This window comes from Falco naumanni, chromosome 4 (assembly GCF_017639655.2).
Source record: "Falco naumanni isolate bFalNau1 chromosome 4, bFalNau1.pat, whole genome shotgun sequence".
Lineage (NCBI taxonomy): Eukaryota > Metazoa > Chordata > Aves > Falconiformes > Falconidae > Falco > Falco naumanni.
The window spans coordinates 57,988,843-58,004,373 of NC_054057.1; the positions used below are offsets into that span (position 1 = coordinate 57,988,843).

Below are 15,531 nucleotides of genomic sequence, written 5' to 3' on the forward strand. Positions count from 1 at the left end.
TTTTACATTTAAACATACTCCTACTATGTTTTTCTCTTTTCAGCTACGCACAATACAATTTGGTTGCTGCATCTTAACAATTAACCCAGAAATTAACTCTCCTGACTTCAGCTTAGGAAACATTCAGATGAGTAGCTGGCTTCCTATGCAACGGAGAAGCTTTTTTTAATGCTAAATCACATGAAAGGCACAGCACTGACAAGGTGAGACCACAAGACTTTTTAGCTTTGAAAAAGCTGGCAGTGGCTGCCTATTCTGGAGCACTTACACATTTCTTCATGGGTCCTGGAGTGGCATAAGGGACAGATATATTAAGTCTTGGTTCCCTAAGAGAGGGGACTCCACTGAGCCCTGTAGATTCTCTGTTTGGACATCTGCCTTCCTCCTAGTTGGCTCTTACCACAAAGGAATGGAACAAAAGAATCAGGTTTTTCAGTGTTGTCCTTTCTAATAGCACTGATCTTTTCTATCCATACCCAATATTTTCTGGGAAAAGATCACTGTGCTTTAGTTGAAGGTTTGAAATTGTTTATGAATGAGCTTCCTTCTTCCTCTGCCTACTGTTCATTGGCGCAGGAGACTGTGTTGGGTAAACAGATAAACAGCCTCTGACTGTAGGCGGCACTGAAAAGGAAACAACAGGAAAGCTGGCAAACACACAGCAATAGTAGGAGTGTAGAAGATGTAGATGACCCTACAAGCAGAGGCAATTCCCTACCATAATTGCTTCATTTTTCTAATCAATGTGCATGATTGAATTGCCCTAGTTCTCAAGAGCCTCAAGTGGATGATCAGATATGGTAAGGTACCTCCCGTTTTTAAACATTTTTTCTTCCCATATCTCAAAACATTGTACAAAGGGCAGGCAAACTGTGTTACAGAGGGAAGATAAAAGAATGGGCTAAGGTCAAGGAAACAGCCAAAACCAGAACACTGCACTTCTGACTTGCAGTATTAGCTACTGTGGCAACTTCAGAGAACAGCTGAAGATGTTTGACCTTGTTTGTGTCTTATTTTACATAAAAGTAGACGTGGAACATCACAGATGTCTATCAAATTATCCCTCAGTGGGAGATGGCAGTGTCCTTCCACCCACATACACGCTTACCAGAAGAACAAGAATCACTGGCCCTTGATATATGTAGTCGATATATTTTCCTGGCTCTTTTCCAAACCAGCATCTGTAAGAAATAAAACAAGTAAGAAAATCACTTATAATGGGGAATATACTTTTAGATTATAATATCAAGGACACCATAGAGAGATGTTCCCTTATTCCGTGAGTCGGTTAATCATACATGTAATCAGCAAGTGATTGAGTTTTCTGCTGCAAAGCCACCTTTTCTTTGGACACAGATCTGAGCTCCATTTTGCCCTCCCATTAGACCATTCATATTTCCACTACGTTTTTGGCTATTGCCCATGTAAATATTTCCAAGAAATGTGAGAATCTACTATAAGGAGGATGCAAAAATGCATCCTGCTGCATCTGAAAAACAGATGAAAGAAATATTCGATGTAAGGAAAAAAAAATCTGTTATCTATTGCAGAGCCTGAAGACACTTAAACTCCATAAAGTAAAGGCTGTTACAGCAAATACGTCTCAAGTTGCATGGAAATGCTGTCTAAATACGGTACTGGATGAATAAGGAGTTCACCTCATTGGCTTTGAACCACGCTGGTGACCACCAAATCCAGCATACAGTACAGACATCACTTGAAGCTAGCAAATACCTGATCAAACATCACCAAAGGGAAAATAACTCAGGTTAAGTGAAATGACAGGTAAACTGAAGGGCCTCAAACTAGCAGGGAGCCTGGATGTGTCATGTGTCACTGAGTGCTCGCTTGACTTTCACTTCTGCTAATTACAAGTATTTTCTCCCTGTTGTGTTATACAATAGACTAAACCTGTGATTTCACAGAAACCCATATTGATGTTCATTTCATTCTCTTAACTGAGAGTAATAAATCAGTTGTATTTATGTCAGTAAGTGAATCATAAACTGGGCTTAAGTCTGGACTCAATAATTTTTACCATTACGTTTTCCTCGGTGTAGTTTTGGCCCAGGACAAACAATAGCCAACTCCAAAACTATTCCTGGGGAATAAATCTGGAGCTAGCATGAGCCAGAGGACATTCCCAATAGTCTACAAACTGCAGCTACCTTGATTTCGAGGCCAAGAGGGTTTAATAATATGGATGTGAACTACTCCATGCTATTTGGAACCAGTCCCAGGAACGATTCCAGGCCCAGAAAATTTAATATTACAGATACAGCCACATGGTCTGGATCCTGGTTCCGTCATGTGGAGACAACTTTGCGATCATAATGCCTAAAGGTTTAGTTCACTGGAGCTCCAGTTCCCTTAGGAAGTAGGTTTTGGAGTTCAAGGGTCTGAGAGTTTTCTTCCTTTTTGTTGATACCGTATAACAAGTCTACACAGCAAAAATTACGCAAAAGATAATCCTAGTGCCACTGGAGACATGGAGTCAGGTGCAGATTTGCAATTTTACAAGCATGCAAGAATTAACACTTGTTGCCTTAAAGGGGTTGCAGTCTGTAAGAAACAACTGCAGAAGTTCAAGGCAAATAAACTGAGATAAGGAAAGCTATGGTTTGGATGGAATTGTTTTGAATCATATAATGCCCCCAAAGCCTTTCTCCAAGATGTGTTGTTTGCTAAAACAGAAGGAGCTGTTTCTCCACTGCAAAATGCTCTTACTGAACTGACAAAACTTACTTACAGAAATGCTGAGATACGCAGCAAGTATCTAGGATACAGTATCACACAATCGTTTGCCTTTTCTTGACTCGATTTCTACATCTTTTAAGTTCCAAATGAATGAGAGAGCTCTGAATATTTTATAAATATAAAACATGTCTGTTATTCCCTGGTGCACTGACTGCAGATTACTGTAAATAGATAATTTTGCAACTGATCTTCCAAAATCTGGTGATGATAGCAAGACTTGGAATAAGGTACTTCCTCCAGCTAAGTTATCATCCAAGAAGAATCCCCAGGGCAGCCTTAAATGCATTAAACTGATATTATTCTTTTTTGTTAGGGATATGGAAAGATATGAAGAAAAATGAATTACAAGATATGTCAAGGCAGGAAACACAACTCTCTAGAACTTGCAAAACGTACTTTCGAGAGGTTTTTGAAGGGCATTTTAGGAGAATTGTTATCTGTTGCCTGAAACTCAGAGAATCAAGAGGTATTAGAAGAGGAGTTTCTGGGAAGCTGGCTGTTCTAGCAGAGGAATCTAGCAAAGGGACTAATAAGAAGCAGACTGAGGCATGTGGCAGAACTTAGTGGGTTAGAAAAAGTCAGAAAAGAATTTGGAACAGAGCTGGTAAACCACAGAAGACGTGACAGGGCAAAGGCTGCTCATTGCTCTTTGGTATTTAAATATTGATTAACTGTAAGACCATACTGAAGAGCAAAATGCTAATATTTATTAACTGAAGCCCCGTATTAGACCAAGGTTGCATTGAGTGAAGCATCATGTGTATATACACCCCTTCACACAATTTGAGGAACACGGTTGTCGCCAAAGGTAGACTTCTACAACACAGGCACCTACAGAGGAGCTTGGTGCTCCAGATTCCTTCTGTAGTTAGTGGAGAAAAAGCAAGCAGCTTTTCTGGGATGGTGTTCATCTCATTAGGCTATGAAACACACCTGTTACATAGTAATTTAAACATTTCTAATACACCCATTAAATCAGATGAGTACCGGTGAGAGGCCAAGTATTTGCTAGTGACATTACATAAGTCTGCATTTCTCTAGCTGTATTTCATATTTACAGTCTAACTGTTCAAACTGGGTCCATAGCAGAAATATTGCAACGTTTCTGCCTGTCATCTTAACTCTTACTTTAAATCCAACATAAGCCATTATTTCTGCAACAAAATCAGCAATGGACATTTTTTTTTAAAACCAAAAAGAGAAACCTAAACCACTGAAAATTACTTGGTGCATCAGAATTTTAATTCCATCTGTGTGAAACAAAAGCCATTTTCTATTTTTTTTTCACTTTTTTTTTTTTACACCTCTGAAAAAATAAACAAATACCCCCTGAATATTGAAGAGGACAAATTAGGAAGACAGTTCTGATTATATTCAGATATGTAAACACACTTCTATTGAAAAGCACATTAATATTCTTCATAGTCCTCTGATAGTTCTTTATATAACAAAATCCACCACTGGTTTTATAGTAATTGTTAATTAGACCTTACTAATGTTATTCCCATTACCAACTGTCCATCAGTAAAATTACTACAATAATTCATAATCATTTGTGTGGGTTTTTTTATTGAGACTTAACAGCACATTTTTTCAGAGTTGTCAGATGTTGCTAAAGAACTGCTAAACCCCAGACAGGGTATTTGCCACAGTACCAATTATATTTGCCTTACTCTGCAGAACATGGTCTCTAGTAAGTACAAATATGAAAAAAGTTATGAAGTTGACTGAAGCATTTTCTTAACATTCTTCCTGTTGTTATTCTGAGCTTTCAAAGTGTTATGAGCTACAAAACTTGAACACCAGTTCAACCTTCAAACAACTTAAGTTACAATTGAAATGCATACTTGATGAAGAAGTCTGCTGTTTTGTTGGGAATTTTGGCTTGTTCACTGGGATATGCAAACACTCTTGGAAGCTGCAGGAGAGCATGTCTTCTGCATGCGACCTGTTTACTAGGTCTGACCTCATGGGGGAATAGCACATGATTTTGCCAGTGGTCAAGATACACGGAGCTTTGCTGACTGGGGAGAGCAGCCTGTTTTCACAGAGTAGCTGAGGTTGGCAGGAACCTCTGGAGATTGTCTAGTCCACTCCCATGCTCAAAGCAGAGTCAGCAGAAGCAGGTTGCTCAGAGCTGTGCTCAGCTGGCTTTTGAGTAGCTCCAAAGATAAAAGACTTCACAACTTCCTTGGGCAACCTCTTCCAGTGTTCTACCACACTCACAACAAAAAGGCATTTTCTGATGTTCAGATGGAACTGTGCCACTGCCTCTTGTCCTGTCACTGGGCACCACTGAGAAGTGTCTGGCTCTGCCTTCTTCATGTTCTCCTGTAAGATGTTTATAAACATTGATAAGATCCCCCTGACCCTTCTCTCCAGGCTAAACACTCCTAACCCTATCAGGTTCTCCTCATAAGAGAGATGCTCCAGTATCCTGACTGCAATTATTTATCAAAGCCAGGGCTTAGTTTTTTCTCTTTTGTCTATAATTGCACACACAGAATTCAAATTAAAAGCATGGTTTCTATATCATCCTAGCACAGAGAAAGGATTTTGAAATGCCACTAAGTTTAAACTGTCCCAATGACTGATGGACTGGAGAGAAGAGATGATGAGTTAAATACACACATGTGCACATCTCACACACGTGTACCAGAGGTGCATTCCTACATGTGCTTCAGTTCAACCATTTAGCAGAATCTGCTCCTTTCCTTGACCCATGAGGCAGTGAGCAGGGGCGATCTGAGGTATCACGTGCTTTAATGCTGGAGAAAATGACTGAATATTTATGACAATTGACAGGCCCTCAACAAGTTATTAATCTCTTGTTTTGCTTTGGTTCATTTACTTTACTGAGTCTTCCCTGCCTATGACATTACTACAAATGTGAAAAGCAGATTTCATTTAATAGCCTTTGCCTTACAGCTTAATGCCCTTATTAGCTCTTCATTTACGAGTGCTCTGCCCATCTGCCTGGATGCACATGCTAAATGAAAGAAATGGCACTACTGAAGCATCCAGTCTTGATTTCTCAGAGTAAAGTACACGAACCTCAGCCCCACTGCTGACAATAAGCGAGCACAACACTGAGGCTCCAGGCCATTACTCCTCACCTTATGGTGCGCAGAAGCCAAAAGGACTTTCTCAATGCACAATACCTTGGGAGCAGCTATGATATGCAGTGAAGATGTGTGCAAAGGTTTCACTCCAAGACAAACACCAGCATTAAAGACAGGAAGGTGAAAACATCCCAAGATACTACGTTTAATTGTCTGGGTCTGCCAAGAGTAACCTGGCACCTCTCTCATCAGTAAGCATGCGAGGCAAATGATGTACATGAGTTAGAGCATATGGGTTTGTCCACGACATGGGTTTAAAAGCACAAGCTCCATTTGAAAATCCACCCAAGGCAGGAAGCTTGAGCCTAGAAACTCAACAGGAACACCCTGGATATTCTGCATACCAATATAAGATAATTTTGTCTTTCTTGCCCTGCTGACTGTATTTTGTATCCTCCTTTCATTCGTTGTGCAGGATCTGGGCCAGTTACACCTTTGCTGGTGAAAGGTAGCACACATACCTAGACAAACATATCATATCTTTTTTCATATCTGTGATACATCAAGGTGAGATTCCTTCACGTTCCCTTCGCAGGTATACAATGACGGCGAAAGAAGGCACTGGCACAGATTTCTCCATCCAGACATCTTGTGTGCAGTGTGATCACAGATGTTGTGGCATGTTTCTGTCAGGGGTCCTACTTTCTATTATTACTTTTGGGAGTGATGTGCTGTCTTCCAAAATTACGTGTTCAAACCTTGGTGTTGAACTCACTCACAACAGGAATGTTTAATGTGCATCATCATTATTAAAGCACATGGTTTTGCCTCTCCAGATTTCAAGGCTGAAGGTTTTTTTGGTTATTTTGTTTTGTGCAGTTTAAGCGGACTAGTTCCTTTGGCTCTAGTTCTAGCGCTGAAAGTCCTGCTTCAGCACAATGAGACAGCTGCTATGCTGCCATAGCTTGTGAAAGGTAAAAAATTCAAGGAACCTGACCATGAAGCAGACCCAGAGCGTTCTGATCCTTTACCCATCCAGAAACAAGAAGGTCTATGATCACAGAAATTAGGGAAATCTGGTGATATGAGGCTATCTGCCAGGCCAGACTGACTTGGACACTCAAGGAGCAGGTTCCAACTGAAGTTTTTCTGGCCATTTTGAGGCTGCAGTATGAGTTCTCCTGTACGATTACTGTAAGCAGGGATGGAATCGCACAAAATTTTTCCCTCAGTGAAGGGGTGTCTGTCTGATTGCCAGTATGTGTAATCCTGGGAGTTAGATTATCATCTTCAAAGCCACCATTTGCCCTGGTTTCAGGTGAGATAGAGTTAATTTTCTGCCTAGTAGCTGGTACAGTGGGTTTTGGATTTAGTATGAGAATAATGTTGATAACACATTGATATTTCAGTTGCTGCTGAGTTGTGCTTACTCTAAATCAAGGGCTTTTCAGTGTCCCGTGCTCTGCCAGTGAGCAGGGGCACAAGGAGCCGGGAGGGAGCAGAGCCAGGAGAGCTGACCTGAAGTGGCCAGAGGGATATCCCATACCATAGAGGATCATGGCCAGTATATAAACTCGAGGGAGTTGGCCAGGGGGGAGATTGCTGCCTTGGGACTGGCTGGGTATTGGTCAGCAGGTGGTGAGCAATTGTATTGTGCATCATTTGGGATTTTTTCCCTTCCTTTTGGATTTTATTCCTCTTCCCTTTTCTCCCCTTTTCATTACAATTGTTATAGTTGTTATTGTAATTATCATATTAATATTATTACTGTTATTATTACTATTGTTATTATTATGTTTCAATTATTAAATTGTTCTTGTCTCAACTCTCAAGTTTTACCTTTTTCCCAATTTTTTCCTTCCCATCCCACTGCAGGGAGGGGAAAGTGAGTGAGTGACTGCGTGGTACTTAGTTGCCAACTGAAGTTAAACCACAAAATTGTTAAAGCTACAGAAGACAGATTGGTCAAGGGTTCAAAAGTTTGTGTGGAGTAAAGGGGAACTCAGTAGTGCATAATGGAATTCTTCCCATGCCCAATTTATTTAAGTCTAATTCATCCAACCTACTTTGGACATCCTTCCAGATGCGATGAAATGCACGCAGCTACTGTTTTGACTAATCACCACTGATCATAAAAGACCACATATTGGTGCAAACACATACACCTACAAGGCAGACAATTTAATCAGATGTGCTATAGACAGACAAACACCATGGTCATATGAAAAACAGATTCATGGAGAAAGTATTTTTTTTTAAGGCTAGGGAAGGGAGCTGTAACAGACAATAGACATTGATCCAAACACTGGTTGAAAACTACAAGCTGAGCTATATCTGATCAGTATTGATGTTTGGGGGGAAAAGTCCCAAAGCACAGATGCCTCTTTATCTCCCATATTTTTCAATTTCATCCACTAACTGTTTCCAACTGGAAAAGCCAGAAACAGAAATACAAAATTTCCAGCCACAAGATTATTCTTGGCAGACTGTCAACTGAATTCTGCACACCCAGAAGGCTAAATCCTTAAGCACTCAAATGTAGCTTTTACCAAAGTCTTACTGAAGCAAAACTCCCATTGAAGGAGATTACCTTGACTAAATCACGTACAAAGTTATCAAATGAGAGCTTCAGGACTTGGACAAGGATTTTGGGAAAGGTATTTTCAGCAGTTGACCCAAGTAGTGTTCTGAAATCTCAGATGGTCTGAACTTGGAAGGAGGTGATTTGAACTTTCCTCTTTCCTATCAATCAGCCTCATTTCTAAATTACCAGTTCAGCCTGTAGGCATTTCTTAATTTATTTACAGAGCCACATAAACACAAATGTAAATGTCACTTACTGTTCATTTTCATAATATAGCTTGCCAATGGCCCAGGCAATGATGATTGGGCATGGAATACCTGCAGGAGCAAAAAATCAGGAGTTAATCTTGTATGCATGGATGGATGGATGGATGGATGCATGGATGATACGAAAGCAGATTCAGACTTGTGTAAGGAGAGTCTTCATTAGTTAACTGGAAGACTTTAAATACAAGTGGTCCTGTCTTGGTATCCTTGAAACACAACAATTGCTAACACCTCCTTATGTATACATAAAAAAGATCATCTCAACAAGAGAAAACACTAGAACCAGTCAGAAAAGTTACTAAAAATATTAAAAACCACACATATATACCTATATTTCTATATAAGTAATCAGAACAATTTTGGCTGACTTAAAGGCAATTTTGGTCCCTTTTCATTTTCCTGCAGCTGATATGGCAAAATCTTAGACAGTATTTGGAGGTATGTGTTCAGTTTTTCATTTCTTAGGCTGCAAGAAGCTTTTACACTTATTGGGATCTTAGCATGAAGTACATTTTAAAACTTTTCAACAGCTTTTTTAGTTGAGTCTTCCCTATGAAATAGGATTATGAGACAAAATCTCTTGATATCTCACAATACCAGAATTCATTCACTTTTTGCCCTTTCTAAAAGATCCCGCTCCTCTTAATTTTATATATATCACTCTACTCCCTGTGCTGTGCAGTGCGCTCCATGTGTGCACATGAGTTCTCATCAACACCGTGCATTTGCTTCACAGGGCTTGCTTTCTCTGTTGTAGCCAGGAGGTGCTACAGTAGTGTTCCTTGTGGGTGCAGCTTCAGTGCAGTAGATGAGGTGTCTTTGTACACTTACTGTCCCAGCAGTGCCATATCCTCTGCCTTCCAATTCCATTGTTATACCAGGCTCATGGCCAGGCCTTGCCCTCATGCTTGTTTTGTGTTAGCCCTTCAGAGTCTAGCTGGTTTGAAGGAGATTTGCTGGAGAAGGAAACTGGAAGTGAGGAAGGGTGAGTGGAGCTGGCCTTTTGATGCAGACCTCCAGGGGAAAACAGGAATTTTTTCACCCAGGCATTCCCCATGCAAAGACTGGATGGATGTCAAAACTGGAGGAGGAGAGTTTCCCCTCTCCAGTTCCACTTTACTTTTAATCTGCCACCTGAGGCAAAACCAAAGCACAGAACAAGCCTCTCCAGCTCCATACTTCATTCCAACCTCCGGGTTCACATCCCTCTGAAATCACTGCTATTCAAAGCTGAACGCATGCCCAAAGGCCCAGATTTAGTGACCTGCACTAGTATCTGCTTCTTTCCCACTGGAAGCAACATGACTTAAACGCTGACGTAGGAGTTAGCATGGTCTTGTATCTAACGCTGCCTTTTAACCTCTCATTTGTTGCTTCTTCTGTGGGAAATGGAGGCTTTAAAGAGATGAAGCAGCATAGAAAGAGGATCACAACACAGTAGGAATGGAACTGAATTGCTAAGTGGTCATCTTTAACCTCATCAAGAAGTATAGCATAGCTCTGATCTCCTTTTGCACCACTTCTGGTGGCTTTTGTGCCCTGCAAGTGCTTGTCTTGTCTTCCACTTTGTTCACCATCGACTCACAGGGTTTGGTGCGTTTGTTTCCCTCATGTTCTTGCTAGGCATCAACAGACAAAATGTAGCCAAGTCCTTTCTCCTGGAGGAAAACATTTTATTTTTCCTTCTGGACAGGGATTTAAGAATGAGTCTGGTAAAAGACTGTGTACAGGAAAGCAAAGCAGGGCCAGAAAGCACACAAAAAGGTGACAGGAAAGGTATATTCAGTTCACACCACCCTTACATTAGTAATGAGAGACCCAGAGGGCTCCGAGAGAGGTAGGAAGGGAAAATACTAGGGACCAAATGAGTCAGGGGGTCTGTGAGAGCTGAGTGAGCCACTGATTTCCCAGTTTTGTGAGAGAATTGAAAAATGAAAAAAACTATTTGAATCAATTCCCCACATAAACATTTTATTTCTACTACAACTCCTCTTTCCTCCCATTTGATTTTGAATTGAATGACATATTTTGTTTTCAAGGCTTTTTCTGCCTTCAGAACTGCAATTCAATTACTTCTGCTGAATTCTGAGAGGGAGAGGCATTTCAGAACAAAATGTCATTGTACTTTCAGAAAAGAAAATATTTGCGACTTTTTCCCACCTTTCTTCTTTCAACAAAAAGGAACTGACAAATTCACTAGTTCTGTTTGACCTCAGATTTTACATTCAAGTGAAGAAACTGCCCGCATGGGGATTGCCTTGCCAAACTTCTCCTGGCCACATTCAAAAAATGCATACGTTGGTTGGAAAGGACCTCTGAAGGTATCCACTCCAATCTCCTGCTCAAAGCAGAACTATCAACACTAGCCTACCTCAGGCAGGGCTTAGCCTTCCTGAATTTTCAATACCTCCAAGGTCAGAGATGCCACAGCTTCTAAGTTATCTGTTCCTGTATTGCGCTTCCTTTTGGTAAATTTTCTGTTTTCTTAATGACCAACGGGAACCTCTCAGTCTGCAATTTGTGGCCACTGTCCCTTCTTATAACATTGGCTATTGCCAAGAAGAATTTGGCTCTATCATCTTTGTAATTATCTTTCAAATAGACCCTTGGTACCTAACAGATCTCTCCTTAGCTTCCTCTTTGCCAGATTAAAACACGTTTAGCTCCTTCAGCCTCACTTCACAGGTACTGTCCTCTAGATCCCTGATCATATTGACAGCTCTCCACTGGATAATACCTGTTTTTTGCACATCCTTTTTGAGTTAAGAGACCTCAAACTGACCACAATATTCCAAAGGCAGCCTTACCAAAGCTGAGTAGAAAGTATTAGAAACTTCCCTCAATCTTCTGGCCACATTCCTAGTGCAGCCCAGTGTCTTTTACCTTATTCATGAGGAGAAGGCACTGATGGCTTATAGTCAAGTCTGCATCCACTGCAAGCCCTACATCCTTTTCAGCAGGACGGCCACTCTGACAGTTGGTTCCCAACCTGTACTGGTGGGCCAGCTTATGTTGATGCAGCTACAGGAAAGGAGCAGCCTTTGCTCTGGCCCAGGCTGACACAGGGCATACAGTGAACTATTTTTCTGTCTCTGAGTAGCCACAAGAACAGTACAAAGATGACAAGTGACTCTTTGTTAAAGGCTTTTTTCTAGGAGCATATCACTCAGCCATCCAAAAGACAGCTGTAAAGCAGATAACTGGGCTTCTCTTCTAGTCAGCTTTTCACTTAGAAGTGTCTCTTCAGACCAAGTGGCTCACAGGGCACGGACAGTGCCTTTGCTGTTTCATGCCATGCTGAGCAGCAGTGTATAAGGGGTGTGACCACAGCCTTGCTGATCAAAGTGAAAGGGATGTGGTATGAACTGCTGCATTCCCAAAATGCTGAACCTGGGAATTCTCTTTCTTTCCTTAGCACCGGGTGCCTGAGGTTCTAAATGAAGAAGATAAATCCAGCAGTAACCTGTTAGCTTTATGTTATCGCCACAGTGGAGAACTAAGCCTGATCTCACGTTGTTCTGGCAAATTTAGGCTTGAATGACAGATTTCACCACAGTGGGATTTTTACAAATTTATTCTTGCTTCTCTTGCCTTTATAACTTTAATGCCACATACTACTGTGTAACACCATTTTAAACATACAAGTCACTTACACCATCCTATGAAGAGAAAGACCCATTTCCGCAGCTTATCTGTGGAATAAGTCATCACTATGGCGGTGTGTAAGTAGCAGCCTTCCACAAACATCCAGAAGAAGTTGGTCACCACAAAGTAATTGTAGACGGTGGTAATACATCGACACCAAGGCTGGAAAGCAAACATAAAATAATATTTTAAAATCATGGTGAGAACATTTACAAGAGTCTGTATGTTGTTATTCCCTTAAAAATCAATGATAGAATTCATTCATGGGGGGCAGACCTGTGCCTTGGAATCACAGTACCTTAGGTGCTGTCGGGAACTCACAGCTGTATCTGTGACATTCTGCTGAGGCTTGGCTTTGACCACACCATGCAAGATCTCCCGTACCTAAGCATGCCTGGAAAGTTCATATGCCATAAGGCACACCCACACCAGCAGTCTGCAAGCAGATTAAGAAATCGCCGTGTGGAAAGCAGACAAGAGGAGGCAGGCCATCTGATTACAGACGGTCCTTCAGAGAGGTACAGCCATAGCCTAGGATCATATCCAAAGATGATGTAAGAGCCTAAGCATATCTTAGGCAGTACAACCAACCTGCTGAGCCATTCAAAGAAAATAAAAGATAGAAGGTAATGTCACACAGTCTTGCTTCATTTCCTCTGAAGGGAAGGAGCACCCTTCCTAACCTGACATTTAGAAAATATATATATTACTTTCAAGATATGCTTTTATCAGCTACTTCATCCTTTTTATTCCTGCCATGAGTGTTTCAGTTTGTAAGTCATGTCACTACACACATCACCTCTGAATTTTGCTGTAACTTCAACAGGAATTTTTGGTCAGGCTCAATGTATCAGTAAAGACATCTTCTCCTAATGGCTGTGCAGTGAGTGCACAGCTGTGGAACACAAAATTAGTCATAGAGAGGCAGATGGTAACATCACATCAATAAATCACAAGTAACTGCTGATTGTAATTTCCACAGTGCTACACACAGAAATTGGGGAATAATTCTTTCTGACCAAAACAGGTATTCAGCATATTCCCTGAAGCATGGCATTAATTACCTCTGTTAGCTGGTACCCTTGATGTCATTTTGGTCTTGGCATTCTCTAGCCTTTTAATTAACTCTACTAAAGTATTTGAAACTTTTGACCCTCAGTCACTTTTATTTCAGACTTCATATGCGTGAGGTATTGATGATCTCTAGGCAGTCAACACAGCAGCAGATACACTATCAAACTCAGCAAAATTCTGTGGACTAAGAATTTATTGGACAAGACTTTAGTAGTAGGACAAGTTAGTAGTAAGACGTAGGTTTCCAAAGACTGTAAATCTCACACTTGATTTTTCAAAGGTAGGAGCATGAATTCAATCTTTCCCTGTGGCCTCAGTCTCATGTAAATTCTCTGATATAACATCCAGATTCTTGTTCCCCTTTCTCCCACAGCTGCAACACTTACACAGTTTTTGTCCTCTCCCCAGCTGCCCATTTTCAGAAGGATTGTAAAACATAATTATATCTGAGCCTGTTGTTCCTGTGTCAGAACTGAATGGAATTTGCCAGTGGATTGGGTAGATACTGGGACAGATACAGACAAATACACATAGTAGTGGTGAGATCCCCCTCTGCATCATTTCCACAGGAAACCAGAATAAAATGAATTTTGAGCAATTTATTTTGGAATTATGGATTTATTATTATTGGTTAATAAAGCCAATTAGCAGAACTTATTAATTCATGTATTTTCATTTATATGACCAAGGATTCTTGATCCCCCCACACGTATCCACCAATAGGCTCCAGATAACCAGCAATTCCCTTTCTTTATTTATTAACACAAGCACTATAACTTCATGCAAAATATTTCCACATTGAGTCCTTGATGCTTCTGTAACTGCATTATTTAATCTTCACTGATCCGCACAGAAGATATCCCATTGTTAGCTAGCACGAGTGATGTTGCTCCCGTTGCTTTTGGTGGTGTTATTTTGACTCTGCCTTATACCACAATAAGAACAACAGTTATCACTGAGCTTGTATAAAGCACCTTCCAAAAAGACTGCAGTGTTCTGCAGAGAAAAGATGTGTTAATGAAAACTGAGGCATGTGAGGATCTGTCTTTATATCTGCAGGTTAATATTTTCCTTAGCACTTTGTAGTCACAATTTAAGAGGCATTTGAGTGCCAGACTCTAACTGATTTTTTCCTAAATAACTGTAAAAATCTGTATTATGATTTGTAGTGTATTTATATTTACTCATGAAAGTAAATCACAAAGCATAAAACTGTCAACAATAAAGCTCTTATACCACCATCTTCTGTACTCTGAAAATGTCAGAAACACAGACAAAGCAAACAATGAATTAATAGAAGCTACATCTTCTCAAAGGAGCATCTGATTGAATAATAATAATAAAGAGTTATGCACAGAGTCCTTCTTTCTCTAGGTACTAATGACTTTTCTGTTTTCCCAAAGTATGGGATTAAAGTTCAGATGTCAAACCTTACATTTGAAAAGTTAACCAAGGATAATGAGTGCCCAGCTAACATCAAAATGAGTGGATATACAGGCTCCTGGGGTGGTTTTCAGTTTCTGCAGGACCAGTTCCTACATGAGTGGAGCCACATTGACTGACGCCAGCTATGGATCCAGCTCATAATCTGTAAACACTTTAGTCCACCTACTTTCCAAAGAGAGAGAGTACGAAGGACGGGTGTGAGCACATCCATTTGCATCCATGGTTTGGCACACATTTTCTTGATTATGGAGGTAAATGTCAGGGGACATCCCTAAAAGGAGAATACTCCACTATAAGAATATTACAAGGGAAAGAAAACAGTAAAAAAAGTGCCAAGGGACTATCAAAAAGGACTACCCAGAAAGGAAATGTAGAATAATTCCCCAAGAAAATAGAGAAAAATGCTTTTTCTTTTGGAGTGAATGCTTTCAATTCACTCTGAAATCCTCATATTACTGGGGCTGCTGGGTGAATAAACAGGGGGAGGCACTAGAGCACTTACATAGGGACTGATTCAACATCCTCACTCAGACAAGTATTTACAGTTGGGACTTACTTGAGTGAGCAAGAAATAACACGGAGCGTAAGACAAACGGGAGCATGGTGACATGCTGTATTTCTCAAGAGTGCTCAAGGCCATGCAAGAAGATGCTTCTCGCCCCCTTCAGTCATCCCATTTTTTATTGTCTGGATCTGC

General features: G+C 40.6%; 1 protein-coding gene across 3 annotated transcripts in view; it reads right to left on the reverse strand.

Moving 5' to 3' along the window:
- Positions 1–15,531, reverse strand: part of CRHR2 (corticotropin releasing hormone receptor 2) — a 160,255-nt gene that overhangs the window by 37,333 nt on the left and 107,391 nt on the right. For all 3 annotated transcript variants that reach the window (XM_040593089.1, XM_040593090.1, XM_040593091.1), the window contains 3 exons: positions 12,323–12,476; positions 8,660–8,720; positions 1,109–1,181 (listed from right to left, as the gene is read on the reverse strand). In XM_040593089.1, coding sequence (XP_040449023.1) covers positions 1,109–1,181; positions 8,660–8,720; positions 12,323–12,476 — 288 coding nt within the window. The remainder of the gene's footprint in view (positions 1–1,108; positions 1,182–8,659; positions 8,721–12,322; positions 12,477–15,531) is intronic.